Genomic DNA, 17,659 nt, shown 5'->3' on the forward strand with positions numbered 1-17,659 from the left:
ATTTAATTTGGTTGCTAGCCTTTCTATTTTGCGGCCACAGAATGCTGTTGCTTGCTTGTGTACCTACCCACCTTTGCTTATCGGTTCCCTGCTCCCATGGCTTTTCTATATATTATTTGAGGTTTATACTCAGAACTCTTTATTTTCTTTACTAATTGCTTTCAGCAAACTCACACTTCCTTATTTTGGTCTGTTCATATACAAGGTTGCTAATATGCCTTTCTCTTTTGGTATACACGTTTCTTTGCATGGTAATTTGTAGGTGCAGCTGGGCCTTTTTGTTTTCTTAACTGTTTTAGCTGTGAATACAGAAAAAGGTCAGCATAAATGTAAGCATTTACTGGAGAACCTGTGTGAAAACCTGTTCTTTGAAATGTTTCATCTAGAACTATTTCCTTTCCCTCAGCATAACAACATCTTTTAAGGCCTATCGTAGCAAAACTGAAATACTGGCTGTTTTGGAAAAGAATGAAGCCTAGGTGTGTGTCTTTTTCACACACATAGAAGTGCTTAAGAACTGGCCCCAAATCAGGCTATCCAGTTTTGGCTACAGTGTCCTGTGTATACTTACCTGTACCATTGATAAACAACAGTGGTTACTTATTAGTAGTTACGTTCGGGATTGTACTGTAAATAAATTATCTTTTAAAACAACCTTTTAAAATTGCTTCCCATTTTTAGAGACCTAGTTTAAATGAGGGCTGTACATGAAATGTTTCTAAATTCAGACTGCACTCCCATTGTTCCTCCCTGCTCTGAAAGCAGTTCTGGTATTTTTCCACACACTGAAACTCAACTCTTCACAAGGCCTGCATCTTAAAAAGAGCCGAATGTGATAGGGTTAATGGACAGGAAGCTGCAGCTGCAGCAGACTAATAGGCAAGCGAGATTTTTGTTTAACTGACAACTTTAGAAGGCCTTAGGGATGAGGGAAGGGCAGTTTGTGAAAACAGCATGCAGCATACTACTGAAAAACGTAGCTATTTTCTGCATCCTTTATATTTAATTAGGAAAGGGACATTCTAAATGATTAGGAAATCAGAATCCTGGTTAATAATCCAACTTTTGTTAGGCACTGCAACATATGTTGGGTAAAAATCCAGAATGTGGGTTCTTACAGCTCACGGCAATCGTGTGTGTGTGTTCTGTGTGTGTGTAGGAGAGAGAATCATATTTGCTTTTTGAGCTGTGTAGATGTTATTATAATAGATGAACTACAGCACTAACCTTGATCCTTTATTATATGTTTGTGTATCTGACTGTATCTGTGTCTGTGTGTTCTGCTTCAAAACATTTTCCTTCCTTTATGTAGTGTGCTTTTCACAGTGTTATTCAGAATCGCTGTTTCTCTGTAGCAAAAACAGCTTTTGTGACCTGGGGAAACCTCCATGTTTAGAAAACCTCAAGCAGAAGCAACAGATGTGGTTTGAGAAATTCTTTATTTAGACTAGCACTTAGTGTTCACTTTATTCTTCTTGAAAATCTGCTTTCTGCAAGGAGTTTATATGTGTGTGGCTCTTTTTTTAAGTTTCTTTTGCTGAAACAGGCCTAGTTTAGCCTGTCTTCTCTGTGCACAGGATGGCTCCTGCTTGCCAGAGCTGCACAAAGATAATAGCTCAGGAAGTGTTTCAGCCAATCCCCTGAAGCTTTACATTCAGATTTTCCAAAGTAGCCAATCCAGGATTAGCTTTTATTAGGAAGACAGATCATCAAGCTGAAGTGCCAAGCCCTTTCTGTCTGAGTACTGAGAGCCTGTCCTCCATGTTTTATAAGTATTGACATAACACTGTGTTAACAATGCATCCACAGAGGTAAGCTTTACTTTTTTACATTTTTTTCCTCTAAAACCTATGAGTTGTGGTTTAACAGTGTGATTCTCTGTGATTTGTCGCGCAAAACTCACCCCACAGCACTTTATTAAGTTGAAAATGTTTAAATTTGCTTTCTTGGGTCACATGGTTTAGTAGCCATTAGCCATAGCTTTATTTTACAGACTGGCAAAACGTTTGCATACATACCTCTTCACAAGGGGATGGTGGTTTTTAGAGTTTGTCAAGATACTGTTCTTCCAAAGCAGCTTTCTGTATCTGAGCAGTTTGCCTGCACTATTGTCTGTTGTGTCACATGCCTGCTGAAGAGAAAATGGAAGCTAGGGAGCAGATGCATTTAACTGCCCTACAGGGAGACAAGCAGGGATAATGGCAGACAGCAGAACAGGCAAGTTTACCTTTTCAAACAGTGAAAAGAAGAGCTATGCTAAGTTATCCCTGATAAAATATGGGATTTTTAGCAGCCTAGACTGCAGTAAATAGTGCTAATGGTAGATTGAAGATACTGGGCCTAACTGGTGGATTGCTATTGCATCATGTTTTTTGTGCAGTTTTGCCTTAACTTAAAATGGATATTTAACTCTCTCTTTTTTAACAGGATCCTTAGAAGCAGTGTGTGCATTTTTCTGGATGAGAATATATAGCTTACAAGCTGTCTCTTTAAAAATGACTTTCTTATTGTAGGTTTTAGAAATAGTTAAGGTCTAGGTCTGAATCCACCAGGCATAGCTATGCATCTCTTCCAGTGTCTTACTTATTTAAAGACAATTCAATTTTTAACTATTATCTACCTTTTATTTAGTACAGATAAAATGATTTGACTTTTTAACTGTGCTTTTCTCTTCTGTAAAAAATCAGGCACAGTTCTCAGAGGTGGAGTGATATAAAATCATGTGTGGTTCATGAGAGCATTACATGTTCATTTTTTTCCTCCTTTTCGGGCTTTTCTGGTTTTTGGCATGATGCTACGTAATTATTTCAAAAATTTCCTTTTGGTCAAATCCCAAATCTGCCAGCTTCTTGTATCCTATTTACTGGGAAAAATGAGATGGTTGCTTGAACACTTGGTAAGTAAACTTGTATACTATTCTTTGATAATTTTAAACAGTTCTCAATCTTTTGCTTTTAACAGGGCAAAATTAATCCAGCTAGTGAATTTTTGTGGATAGCTAGTTCAGTAAAAATAAATATTATTGTATTCTCAAAATTCTGTTCATTCAAACAGAGTGCTTTTCACAATGTTCTGCCACACATGAAATGTATACTTCCTGTTTTCCTCTGAAAACAAAATTCTGCTTACTCTTTGTTCCTAGACCCCCTTAATTAATGCATTTGCAGGTTAAAGCTCAATTCAGACTTTCCTCAGGCTTTTGAAGTGTGATGAATGTGCTAGTTCTCAGCAAAGTAATTTACTACATTGTTATAAGGCTATCCTTCAGTAACTCTATGCTTTTGTTATCCTATGATATATCATCCAGCATGAAATTTGGTTTTAGAACCACTTTTGAGTATCTTGTGCTTTTAAAATAATCTGGAACTGAGACATTTTGTATGCATGTCTCAACAAGCAGCTTTTCATTTAACATTTTCTCACAGCATTACACTCTGCTGTGTGTTCAGTTTGTGCATAGTTTTGTAACAGTGCAATTCACAATATTATACAAATGTATCTTCTGAAAGAATGCCTTGTCACCATTTGTGCAGGGGCCTCATGATGATTATAAACTGCTATCTAGTATCCCTTTTACTATGATTTTGTCCTTAAGCTCTATCGCTTGTTGAAAAGCTCCAAAGTATGTACCATTAAGAATACCTAATTCAGATTATTCTCTTCCCCTCCCCCCATTTCTAAAGAAGCTGACATTTATTATCGGGCTTTTATGCTATTTTAGAATTTATTACCAATATACCTTAAATGTTTAGTTCCAGTGGTTGTCAAAACTGTGCTCAGATGTATTTTTCTTGCAGCACTTTATTACACATTAGCAGCTGGGTGTGGAATCTTAACATTACACAATATGATCTTATGAAGAAGCTGGAGAAAATGAGCTTGAATTAAAATGGCTCCCCTAGGTTTTGTTGAAGAAGGATGTTTCTCAAATCTGCACCTTCAGAGGTATTGTTGACAGGGGGAGGCATATTTGCATGGACTACCCTTGTGCACATAATGAAACACAGCATCACAAGTCCCCTGAAGTTCACCCTTTTAAATGTTCAAATGCTAATTCTTTCATAGTTCACAAAATATAAATGTCTGCATTGCAGCAAGATGTCTGAGGCAAGGAGAGACAGCAGTGTTGTTTCCAGATCAGACCAATCATGCTGCTCTTTCGAGAGCCTGAGCCAATAGAAACAGAGGATAGGTTAAAGATTGGCAAATACTGTAACAAGGCTAAGAGAGGCCTTCTGGAAATTTCTCCCATCTTTGTTCCATCAAAGTAAAGCAAATTCAGCCAAACTGAGGAATTCCAATTAAAAAGAAATGTTTTTGCAAAGTATAACAGTCACTTTTATGGATGTCATATCCTTAGAAGCACGGTGTGCCATCCCATCCCACCCTTTTTGAGCCAGGTGATGTTTTTGTCTTTAAACAACAGAGGGTGGGTAGATGAATACTTAAATCTTTTTGCCCAGACAGTACTGAATCTTGAAAGTTTTGTTGTTCACTGTAGTTTGTATGAAGCAACATAGCTGTGATTTGGTCTTCTGATAGAAAACAGTAGTTTTGGCAATAAGGAAGTATTATAATTCCAATTTATTTATTTTTAGCAGCTACATATTTTTTAGCTTGGCCAGTATGAATATAATTCACCACCATTATTTAGACATCATTCGGTTACTTTTGTAATTGACTCTGCAGAGAACAGAACTGAAAAACAAAGCGTTCTGGTTTAGAAAATAAAATAAAAACATTAGCTTTAAAAAGACCACATGTCTTTCATTCTGAGTAGCAGTATTATTTTAGTTTTGAGCTAAATGGAAGTGGGTAAGCTTATTGATAGCATTTGACATTGCAGGGAAAGGAAAGGGTTCCTTATGTAAAGTGTCCAAAAAGGAATGCTTCTCCCCGCCCCCCCTTCAGCAGCTGCTTTGCTGACATTGGAAGAACCATATGCAAAAGAGTCCCTAGGATTTCCAACACATTTGTAAATTTAACATCCGTGTACATGAGCTACTCTGTATAATGGCCACTCTCCCCCCTCCCTCGTTCAGAAAAGCAGCCATGTTTGTTTTATACCTGGCAAGAAATAAAAGAAATTCAATCCTCCCTAAGACAGGTGCTACTTTGTAGTCATCCGCTCTAGAGTGATAAGTCTCAGTGCCAGCTATGCCCTAGATTCTGTTGAGCCAAGAGTATCAACTTAAAGAGCCCCAGATGGCATCTTGGCATTCTGGGAGCTGTGCTTGTACCAAATTCTCTACATAGCACCACAAAATAGGTGCACTAGGCCTTAAGATTGGACTTTCAAAACCTGTTGTTAGAAACCAGGGCCCAATGTATTTCCCCCCACAGAATCTGTTACATATAAGCTGAGGTTAACATTTTTTGCTACAATCAGACATGTTTTTTCCCTTCAGTGATAACAATTTATTGTCAGAGCCCATGACATTGAGTGATTCAAAATATGATAAAAAGAAACCTTTATCCTGAGGTAATATTCACAGGACTAATCAAGTGTTGGTTGTGCACAAAGGAATATACTCAGTTATGTTTCCATATTTTGGAGGTGTTCAGCCAGAATTGAATTAGGCATGTCAGCTTCTCCATTGGATTGAGCTGTTAGCATTATAAGAAACCTATTATGCCATATAAGTATTAATTAAACAGTTGCTTGCAAGATCCTGTAATATGTGAACATTATTACCACTTTCTCATGCTTTTAAGGAAAAAGCACATTTAAAATGTATGTATGCATCTGGATTTAAACTGCTTAATTTGTCTTGTACGTATTGTCAGTATTATTTAAATTTAATACACATTAGGCTTTTTGCAGGGTAGCTGGAGAAACATTTTCAGTGCTTGCACATGCAAACTGAAGCCAGCATCTAAAATGGAAGGATTTCCTTAGTAACCTGTGACTTCATAGAGCTCCCTCTCTTCTGAATTTTAGTTACACATTAGGTTGTCAGATATCACTGTGTCATCTTTTACTATTTTTTCTGCTACCGAGATGATTGCTTTGAATACAGTACTGCTGTTTAAACAAGGGACATAGTTATTGAATAAATTGCTACCATTTTAGCTTTCAGTATAGGAATGAGGCAATGCAGTGCTGCCAGACGCCATTTTAAGAATCCCTGCATAAATAGCATAGCTACCGATGAGTAAGAGACTGTTATAGGTGAGTGCTTATACACAGATGCTATTTATTCAGTAATGGCATGCAAAATACTTTGTCCAATTTCTTATTAAATGCAATTTCTGGACATTTTATTTTATGATTGCTGCTCACAATCTGAGAGCAGCAATAATTACTTTGAAGCTAAAAATGAATTTAAATGTTTATGATGTTAAAACATTGTTTTTCATTTAAATGAAATAGCTTCCAGAAATGTATAGTGCTTGAGATTAACTTAAATACAGTAATTTCCATAACTGATACTATTATATATGTGGGCAATATCTTCTAGGTAGATTTCCATATCAGATTTCCTGGTTTAAATGTCAAGGTGCAGCAGTTCATGTACAACTTTTGATTGCTGTCTATAGTTAACCTAGGATAAGGGAATATGCAGATGTTTCTACATTCATATTTTTATTATTCAGGGTGTAATGAAATGATACTCTCTGAAGGATATATCTTATTTGTATAAATATAAAAAACCTATAATACCTTATGGAGGCAAATTGGAAATATGATTCTTTTTTTAGTAGTGATAAAGATAGATATGCCTCAAATCCATAGGGTATGTTTGTGCTCATTTATAACCCTCCTTTTTACTTCCCATCTCCCAGCTTCCCTGTAAAAATAAAGGAGGGGGAGAGCTTCCATTTGCAAATCATCTCTGTCATGCAAGTTAAAAAGTATATGAGGAACAACTTAGTTTTGTTTTAACATTTGAGACTTAATTGAGTGTGTGTTACTGAACCTGATAAATGCTGTAGTTAATATAAATTTTAGTCAGTTATGTTGTTGGCAAAGATTTCCTCACAGAAGTGCTCTCTTCAGTCTCTTTTTCTAAGAAAAGAATTCCCTCACAGAATATATATATTTGTGGTGGTAGAAACTTCAATACTATTTGTGGTACACAGCTCTAGACTAGTATCTTCTTAAAAGCACAGTAAAAGGCAAGAAATATCAGATTACTAAAATGAGCTGAATGAATTGTTGGTGAATGAAAGATGTTGTATATTTACCCCTCAGATTTTTACTGGTTTTCTTTAACATTATCTTTAATATTTTCTTTCTGGTTACATTTCATTTGATGTCAAAGTGACCTCCATTTTTTAAAAAGCAAAATAATAGAAAGGAGTACTGGGGAAAGAAAAAGCATTGCAAAAGTACTGAATCACAGCTGTTTGGGAAATGTTTTCTTTTGAGATTGCCTCTTTAAATCTTTTATTTAAACTGCTGGTGAGATGAATGAGATATTGTATTTAAACAGCCTGCAAACAATTCTTCTGGAGAATTAAAGGCTAGAACCTTAATTTTTTTAAATAGAAACATAGGAAGCTGCAGTGTACAGAGACAGATCATTGGTCTGTCCAGTTCATTGGTCCATTTAGCTCAGTATTGTCTGCACTGACTGGCAGTGATTCTCCAGGGTGTCAAAGTCTTTGCCAGCTCTACCTGGAGAGGCAAGTGATTGAATTTGGGACCTTTTCCATGCACAGTATGTTCTCCAATATGAAGTTTTGGCCCCTCCCCAGGTATTTAGGATTTGGAAAGCTGCTATAATTCAGAAGAGTATCACAAAAATCCTGACTTCAAGAAGCCAGCATAATTTACACTGTGTTAAGTTAAAACAGTGTAAATTACCCCATTCCTAACTCTGTTCAAGAGCAGGGCTACTGCCAGCTGAGCTGGCCTAAGACTGGCAGTGGGAAAACAGAAATAGAATTTGACTTACACCAGTATGCCACCCCTTTTGATGTTATAGGTTTGGCGCGGTCACCAGCTCTTGTGACCAAGCACAACGGTGTTAAGATTCTGCCCACCGCACCCCAAAACACCCATTTTAAAGGGCTTATGCTCGTGGAAGATATACCAGTCTCAGTTCAGCCAGCATAGTCAGTTTGAGGGAGTTATGCCAGTGTATCTCTGGCTAAACCAGAATGTGGGGCATATGCCGACATGGCCTGGTTGAGCTGGAGATCCTCTAGATCCTCACTTAGCCATCCCAGCGAACCTTGGGTTTGGAACGTTCCTTAAATTACATATAGTGTGATTAAAATTAAAATGGAAGGTTATTCTCTATGTACAAAATTTCACTGCTATAACCCCAGTTGATAAGTGGAACGAGTGTGTGTTTATAGCTGTCAGAAAATGCAGGGATATTCTAGCCCCATAATGCAAAACCATTGAGACAATTGGTAAACGTATATCTGTATAATGTTTCGCTGATCTTGGGATCCTGACAGAGTAGTGTATATAACAGAGATGTGAAGTCAAATCTATGGTCCTATCCTTAATCTATTTACAAAAAAGTATTCTGTTTTCGATGTAATTAATTACCACTAAAATGTGTTAACTGTTGTCTTGCACAGTTTTAGAAAATTTAGAAATTTCAGTACTGTGGGGCATTTGGAAGAGCAGCAGAGAAGAGGCAGAAGTAATTTATTGTATCTATTTCTGTTATGCCTGCAAAGAGAATAGTATCTTATCTGCAAATATGTAGATAGAAATTAGCTCAGAATATTCTAAATACCGTATTTTTCGCCCTATAGGATGCACTTTCCCCCCTCCAAAAATGAAGGGGAAATGTGTGTGCGTCCTATGGGGCAAATGCAGGCTTTCGCTGAAGCCTGGAGAGTGAGAAGGGTCGGTGCGCACCGACCCCTCTCGCTCTCCAGGCTTCAGGAAGCTATCTGCAAGCCATGGGAGCCCGGCGCGAAGTCGCGCAGCTCTCCCACGGCTTGCGGAGAGCTGCCTGCATCCTGAAGCCTGGGGCGCGCTGAGTTCAGCGCACCCCAGGCTTCGAGCTTTGCGCAGCTCTCGGCAAGCCATGGGAGAGCTGCGCGACTTGGCAGATATCTACAAGCCTGGGGAGACCGGTGTGACTTCCCGCCGGGCTCCCTGGGCTTGCGGATAGCAGCCTTTTCTGGGGGCTGGGGTTGGGGGAAGCTCGGGCTTCCCCTGCCCCAGCCCCGCGCCTGGGGGGGGGAATAATTTTTTTTCTTTATTTCCCCCCCCCCAAAAAAAAACCTAGGTGCGCCCTATGGGCCAGTGCGCCCTATGGGGCGAAAAATACGGTACTTTGAAAAAGATTTTTGACAGTTGACTCCTAAAGAATTAATTAGGGCATTGTACGCGGGTGGCGCTGTGGGTTAAACCACAGAGCCTAGGACTTGCCGATCAGAAGGTCGGCGGTTCGAATCCCCGCAACGGGGTGAGCTCCTGTTGCTCGGTTCCTGCTCCTGGCAACCTAGCAGTTCGAAAGCATGTCAGAGTGCAAGCAGATAAATAGGTACCACTCTGGCAGGAAGGTAAACGGTGTTTCTGTGCGCTGCTCTGGTTCTCCAGAAGCGGCTTAGTCATGCTGGCCACATGACCTGGAAGCTGTATGTTGGCTCCCTCGGCCAATAAAGTGAGATGAGCACCGCAACCCCAGAGTCGGCCATGACTGGACCTAATGGTCAGGGATCCCTTTACCTTTACCTTACAGATCATTAGTTGCTTAAAAGCAAGGAGCAGATGGGCATAGTGGGCTTCCCCTAGATTTGTTACGGAATTTGTATAATTTAAGCTATGCATAAATGGTCTAGTCGTGGATAAAGAACCAGGTTCTCAAGTTTAACAATGACTACCAAGTTATTCTGGATACCAAGCAACCAGCAAAGATTCCCAAAGCAAGCTCTGTATGCTGTTACTGTGTTCTCCTTGTCATGTTTGCTCTTCTAGAGCTGGAGCTGGTGTAGACCAGGCATAGGCAAACTCGGCCCTCCAGATGTTTTTGAGACTACAACTCCCATCATCCCTAGCTAACAGGACCAGTGGTCAGGGATGATGGGTGTTGTAGTCCCAAAACATCTGGAGGGCTAAGTTTCCCTATGCCTGGTGTAGACAATAGCAAATGGAATAATAAAGACACAGTCTTAGTTGTAAGGAAGGCTAAAGAGGATGAACTGCCCTGAGACCTCCAGGCATAGGGTGGTATATAAATTCAATAAATAAATAAATAAAATAAAATAGAGCATTTGCATAGTTCCTTACACCAGATGGATGTGAAACTGCCAGCTCTGGATGGGGTTACACTCTCTCTAAAGGAGCAGTCACATAGCTTGGGGATACTTCTGGTTCCATCACTGTTGCTTGAGGCTTAAGTGACTTTGGTGGCATGGAGTGGCCCACCAATGCTCCAATGTGGACACAAAGAGCCTAGTTTCTGTTTTCTACACTCTGGTAATCTCTGTGTTAATTACTTCAATCTATTGCACTTGGGGCTGCCTTTGAAGATCGTTTGGGAACTGCAGGTAGTATAGAATTCAGCTTCCTGGATGCTCACCAGGACAATATGTATGGTCTGAGAACATAACACTAATCTTGGTCTGTCTGCACTGGCTTCCACTTAGTTTCTCGGCCAATTTCAAAGTGCTGGTTTTGACCTATAGAATGTTGTGTAGCTCAGGACCTCAAGGACCAGCTGTCTCCATATAAACCAACCCAGACCCTGTAATTGTCATCTGAGACCCTTCTCCATGTGCCACCTCCACAGGAGGCCCATAAAGTGGCAACACAAGAATTAACCTTTTTAGTAGCTGCTCTCTTATGGAATGTTCTTCCTAGGGCACCATCATCAAAAGATTAGACAATTTCTACAGGACAGATTTGATAGCCATTAGACATGATAGTTAATAATGGGAACTTCCAGTTCATATGTGGTATATATTGATTACTAAGTGCAAGAGGTGATCAAAGAGAGAATGACTATTGCCATCATGCCTTCAGTGGCCACCTTTAGGCATTTGTCTTTAGGCATGGTTTACATGGTTTATAAAGCCATGGGTGCAAAGACTTCTCTCACTCTTTTCCCCACTGTGCACTAGGTTCAATGTGGAAATCCATTAAGCCAGAGTTACCCATTTTGCCTGAAACTGGGAACTCTGGCTTAATGTCATTTAACACACTGGGCTAACAAGGCATGAATTATGAAGCCATGGATGATTGCCTTTTGTGAGCTTCCCAGAGACATATGGCCAACTGTTTTTAGAAACAGAATGCAGGGCCTTGAATTCTTGTTATTTCATGACCTGAAGTATTCCTGCTGTGTCCTATTTGAACCTCTGCCATCCAATCATTTATATTCCATATTATTCTGATTGGTGGCAACTGGGCAGGTTTCACAGGTATTGGCAGCTCCTATGAGTCTCAGACATTTGGAGAGCCATAAGACAATTTCCTGCTTTTTGACTGAAGCATATTGCAGTAAGAATAAACTCCCATGTTTCCCCTCAGCTATGGAGACAAACTGGACTTGTATAACCAAAGCCTGGAAAGCAGGGAAGGGGTGGTTTTTCCAAGTTGTGTCTGCCAGGGTTTTTAGTTCATCACCAGAGCAGATCTAAGGCTTGAGGAAGTTGTCTGTATAAATTGATACTTCTGTCTCTGGTTTCTGTTTCTGAGTTCCTGGTGTTGTGCCTGGCACTGGATGAACAGGACAGATTAGGGATTGCGTTTGCTCCTTGCTCCCGACAGTCTCCCCGCCTGAGCATCTGGGACGTGGTGTTGAGATTCTCCAGGCTGTCAGTCCTGAGGTATTTTAACATCCATGCTGAGGCTGCTGTTTCTGGGGCAGCTCAAGACTTCACAGGGTTGTCCCAACTTGTCTTCAGCCCAACACACTTAGGTGATCACACACCGGACCTGATTTTCTTGGTGGGGTAGGAAGAGAGTGATCTGAAGGTGATCACTTTTGATACCATTTCCTTGGCATGATCAGCTCACCTGTTGAGGTTCAGATTAACAGCAACTTTCCCCCTCTGTTAGAATGGTCTGCCCTAATGTATCCTATTAGTTTTCTGTTGGCTCTGGGGTCTTCTTCAGATGACAGGGTCTTGCGACCATATCAAAGATCTGGTTAGTCTGACGGATATAGAAATGATCCAGGCAGATGACATGATTGCTCCTGAGTATTTTCTTCCATTTAGCTAAGCCTGGGGTGGCACTGTGATATACCACAAAGCAGAAGGCAGTGATACCAGTTGGAAAACAGCTAGAATGCCAGTGGAGAAAGTCTCCAAGCAATATAATTGAACTCAAGTGCATGCTCGTATAGTGTTAGAAACTGAGATATGAAAGCTAGGAGCTAAATGGCACCCTAAACCTAGGTTATGGGCGCAAAAACAAAATGTCTAGACACACATGTTTATAAGAACACCACAAAGCTGAAAATGAATGAACTACAGCTAAAATATGCATTTTTCACATGGTCTAATCTTTTCCCTGATTACCCTCCTAATATTCTTAAGAGGGGTCTCTTCTCCAGTCTTCAGAGACTAGCTAGGAGTGGGGAGACAGAAAAAGGTCCTACTTTCCTTCCACTCTGCAGTTTTAATCTGAAATCTTAGGTGCAGTATTGTGCCCAGAGCTCAGAAACTGCTCGCACTTAGGAAATTCCCTGTTGAGCCTGCTTTGTGGTGGAAAGCATCAAGGAAGAGTTGCTTCTCTGCCTCCATTGCACCCTTGGTGTCATGTTCAGTGGAGCTTTATAGAGTAGTACAGTATGGAGCTTTTACACACTGGCTGAAAGGAAGTGGTAGAACACATAGTAGTCTGCATTGACTTTTTGCAAGGCTTTTGAGAATAAAATTGCTTGTATTCATGGGGACCTAGACTCTAATATTGTAGCGGATCAGTAGTACCTTGTGCTATCAGGTCAGTTGTTGGAAAATTTGTTTCAATTGATAAGGTTCAAGGATGTGGATGGGAGTGGTTGACCGTTTGTGTTCTTGGCCCTTGACCCTTGTGGTTGATAACATATGACAGGGAGAGGACTGCTAGCTGACCAAGGAGATATATTAGTCCCTCTCTAAAAGAAGGAGTGGTCCCAGGCTGCCTGAAAGAAGTGAGAGTTAGACCACCCCTTAAGAAAGCTTTCTTGTTACCACATGATCTTAATAACTAATGGCCACTAAGCTCTAATGGTTTTAATCATGTTATAAATTACTTTAAAAAAAAAATCACAAATAGTTTCCATGAAAAATGTGTGCATTAAGATTCACTGAACTTCATTCTGTGTCTCAGGGTTAGGGTTCACCATGGCAATTTGTTTTCTGTGGGCAACTCATTTATTCTCATTTTGTTTCAGGTTTAAAAAATATATTTAATATGGTGCTGCAATGATATTTTAGAAAACAAATTTCCAGACTAGACTCTAAGAAGTGTAGTCACCATTGTCCCTTGAATATTATCTCTTAAAAGTCTGTATATTTGTCATTTACAGATTTGCAATAGAAACCCATAAAACTCTTACCTTCTCTGCTTTCTACCATCTTTCTTAGACTGAACATTTTATTGATTGATTGATTGGATTTATATACAGTGGTGCCTCGCAAGACGAAAATAATCCGTTCCGCAAGTCTCTTCGTCGAGCGGTTTTTTCGTCTTGCGAAGCATCCCTATTAGCGGATTAGCGTTATTAGCGGCTAAGCGGCTATTAGCGGCTTAGCGGCTTAGAAAAGGGGGGGGAGGGGAAAAACTCGCAAGACTCGCAAGACGTTTTCGTCTTGCAAAGCAAGCCCATAGGAAAATTCGTCTTGCGAAGCGCCTCGAAAAACGGAAAACCCTTTCATCTAGCGGGTTTTTCATCTTGCGAGGCATTCGTCTTGCGGGGCACCACTGTACCATATTTCTTCCAAAGTGCCCAAGACGGTTTACAATTTAAACACTAAAACAAATACATTATATGAATAATGAAATGTGCACTTGCAATCTTCTACTTCTGATAATGAAAAAAGGATATTGGAACAGGTTCTTAGGCATTTTATCCCACTTACAAGTCTATCCATCCAAAATCAAACACCAATGTAATTTATTGTATCAATACTTCTGAAATGTACCTAATACATCTTTGTATTCAACATTTCTTATAGGAGTTGACACTACTACTACTCAGAATTGTCAATTCTTGATAGGTAACATAAATTATTTCTTGCAAAGGTGGATTCAGGATCTTAGTCAAGCTCAGAACTATTTTGACCCCTCCTCTGTCCTGTCCCCATTGCTCAGTACCCTTGGTATGTGTAGGTGATAGCATACCAAAGATCCTTATGAGGTTGGTGTGTACTCTAGTGTTGAAATTTGGATGAGAGTATTAACTCCTCTGTTGCCACAATACCCATGCACTGCAGTAGCACATGGAAGTGAGAATCAGGCTGCTAGTCAGCTTCCCTTCCTCTTTAAGGCTGTAATATGTAAACTACAGTGTGAAAATAATAATCTTAAGTATCTCTCTGCTTTCTTAGCTTGGCTGAAGAAGAAATAAAGGCAGAGCAGGAGGTGGTGGAAGGGATGGATATCTCCACTCGATCCAAAGGTGAGTTAAAACAGTGTTTCTGTTCCTCAGAGCATAAGGAAAAAACTGGCTAACGTTTCTTCATCTGGTGACTTGGAACCTTTGACATTGATTTGACCTATGCTCCTGCTCCTATGAATACTGTGGCATAACTATTTTACAACTGCCATTCTTTTGGTTCCTGCGGGACGCGGGTGGCGCTGTGGGTAAAACCTCAGTGCCTAGGGCTTGCCGATCGCATGCTCGGCGGTTCGAATCCCCGCGGTGGGGTGAGCTCCCGTCTTTCGGTCCCAGCTCCTGCCCACCTAGCAGTTCGAAAGCACACCTAAGTGCAAGTAGATAAATAGGTACCGCTTTCTAGCGGGAAGGTAAACGGCGTTTCCGTGTGCTGCGCTGGTGCCGGCTCGTCAGAGCAGCTTCGTCACGCTGGCCATGTGACCCAGAAGTGTCTCCGGACAGCGCTGGCCCCTGGCCTCTTAAGTGAGATGGGCGCACAACCCTAGAGTCGGACACGACTGGCCTGTACAGGCAGGGGTACCTTTACCTTTACCTTTACCTGCTCCTATGAATACTGTTGCATAACTATTTTACAAGTGCCATTCTTTTGGTTCCTGCCCAGACACTTAATATTTATTATTAGGTCATAAATCTTATTTTGTCCTGTATCTCAGTGAATGGACATCATTAACAAGGTCACCATCCACTCTTTAAATACTGTAGTTTTATCGTTGTTTCCCATATTCATTATATTGCCACCATGCTCTTTCTCCCAAACCTTCTGCTCAGCTAAAGCTCTGTGTTATGCTCTGGTCATATTCTGCTATGACTCACATTGAGTTGTTTTTCATCTTATCTAACACAAATCTGGCAAAATCATTCATCTTTCTCAGTGTTCAGGCCATGTGACAACTTTTCTCAAATTCTTATGCTGGCATCCCCTTTCCCTTCTACATCCAGTACAAACTACTTGCTTTTTTAAATCTCCCCTCACAAAGCTTTGCTTTCATAACCCAATATTTCTGTCAATGACCATCACTTCTCCAGCTCTACTATCCTGAGTTGCCTTAAAGTCTCTTTTTCTTGTAAAAGCTCTACCCAGTCTCCCTTGCTGCCTCTTAGGTATAACTACCTCCAAGAATACCTATAGGTTTCTACCTGCATTTGCCCCCATTCATCCCTTGTTGTGGTCCCCCTGCCCCTCCCATGATCTAAATTAAGGTTGTGTATGAGTTCCTTAGGGCACACATTATTCCCTTAAGCACTTTATACTCTGGTGGTGGTGTATACTAATACACCTAATGTATATAACAGTCCTTCTGTGCCTCTCTTGGGATATTGAGGAGAAGACTTCCATTTGGGATCCCTCTTAGTTATACCAAGTCATAGCCAGCCAGACTCACACTCTCAGTTTCTCCTTTCTGGCATTGGAGAGTATGGCTCCATGACTTGGAATGGAGGAAATAGACTGCAGTATTAATCCCTTTTTAGTCTTGCTCTTTCTGTGACTTGTTCACCCTTTGTGCAAAGAAATGCAATTTTAGTTTTGCTAGTTGCACTGTGGTGCACTTACTGTTGTTACACTGTATTTGCAAATAATTGGGGAAAGGGGCACCTAAAGCCTCTTCTTTTGGCAAATTTGGACATTATACTTGCATCAATAAGCATCTATTTAGCACTTTTCCTTGTTGTTCAAAGTGCTTTACATACTGAGGGGATATGTTTTTCACAACAGCTCCGAAAGGCAAGCCAAAATTATTGTTTTTGTTATCAGTTGTGGGTGCTGTAACTAAGATACACAGTGGCTTGTCTACTACCTTATGAATTTATTGATGAGGTAAGATTTGAACTGCAGACTTTGCTGCTCATTCTTGGTTAGTACATCATGTCATGTCAACACAGCTCAGTTATGCCTTTGATAATGGGAAAATTAAACGAGTTCCCATCTCCTCTGAATTTAAATAGTTCCAAAGCAGCAAATCTCTAATTATAGGCCCCAACAAGTGCAAACTATACATTGAATTCTCTCATATTTTTTGCTCCTGGGTTATTCATTTTTCATGTAACAAAATATAATATTGAAAACCTATGGGATTGTTTACATTTTCCTCCATGCAGAATATTTTGCTGGAATCCAAGATCATGAATGATGGCTGTTTATAAATACGTTGTGACGCTACATAAAGTTGCATTTTATTTTTGTCATTTGGGTAATTATTTTGGGTAAAAAAGCACGGACTGGCAAAATGTCCAGGTGTTGTTGTTCGCTGTCACCATGGGTGGAGAGGGGGTTTGTGACTGAAGCACAAATAAGAGGAAGGGGAAGTCCCATTCCACGAGCAGAAGACAAATCTGCAAGTGGGCTGACAGTGTTGGATGAAAATCAATTGCATCTGGACTTCTGGCAAGGCAAGATGGCAACCGCCACAGGATCGGCAAGCTGCTAGGAAAAATACAATACCAGCGGGAGCATCTGGCTGGTCCTTGCGCCTCCAAAGCCGTTGCTGCAACTGTTGCTGCAGGCAGAGAGGAGCCCAATGGGAGTGAGGGAACCGGAGAGTTCGTGGAGAAATGTGTCTCCCTGGGTGCCTCTCATCCTGGGATGGAGACAGACCCAACTGGTGGCCTGAGAGAACCGTGTGGTAGGACAGGCACAACAGGAGCCTCTCCCTTGTACTGAGTGGCCGCTGAGCTGCTGCTACTGCCGCCTTTACAGAGGAGATCAGAGATGGGTGGAGCAGCCACCGGGTGGAGGCGTGCCACCGGGACTGACCTGCTGAGGAGGAACGCAGTAGCCTGGGGGACTGTGTGGGAAGTGGAGGAAGAGACTGTTCAGGCAAGGGACAGGCTGATCAAATTCCTGCCATCCACTACCCCACTGTTTCCTGGGACCTGGAGCAGATGGAAGAGGCAAATGCAGCAGCAACTTCTTTGTGTAGGAGAAGTGACTGTTACTTGTCCTCACTCCATAATATGAGGATACTTAAGCACACGGTGGGGGCGTGGTCCCACTTTAAATGTGTGGTTTTGTCATTACAGAATTTAACTACCAACCATTTGTTCTCTTTGGTTGGGTGTGTTCGGGACAAACTGGTATTCAGAAGCATTATTGTCACACATAACAGTAAATCATGGTGTAACAGTTTAGTGCTACATGA

General features: G+C 40.8%; 1 protein-coding gene across 14 annotated transcripts in view; it reads left to right on the forward strand.

Moving 5' to 3' along the window:
* The window catches only part of ZMYND8 (zinc finger MYND-type containing 8), an 84,204-nt gene that overhangs the window by 24,540 nt on the left and 42,005 nt on the right, over positions 1-17,659 (forward strand). For 5 of the 14 annotated variants that reach the window (XM_081867523.1, XM_081867526.1, XM_081867528.1 and 2 more), the window contains one exon: positions 14,455-14,525. In XM_081867523.1, the coding sequence (XP_081723649.1) occupies positions 14,455-14,525 (71 nt within the window). Of the gene's footprint in view, positions 1-943; positions 1,812-2,016; positions 2,218-2,237; positions 2,897-5,928; positions 6,173-14,454; positions 14,526-17,659 lie in introns of those variants that run through there. The other 9 variants (XM_081867525.1, XM_081867522.1, XM_081867524.1 and 6 more) reach the window with 8 other exon arrangements.

The sequence above is a fragment of the Podarcis erhardii genome (genome assembly GCF_964252035.2).
Source record: "Podarcis erhardii genome assembly, chromosome: 6".
Lineage (NCBI taxonomy): Eukaryota > Metazoa > Chordata > Lepidosauria > Squamata > Lacertidae > Podarcis > Podarcis erhardii.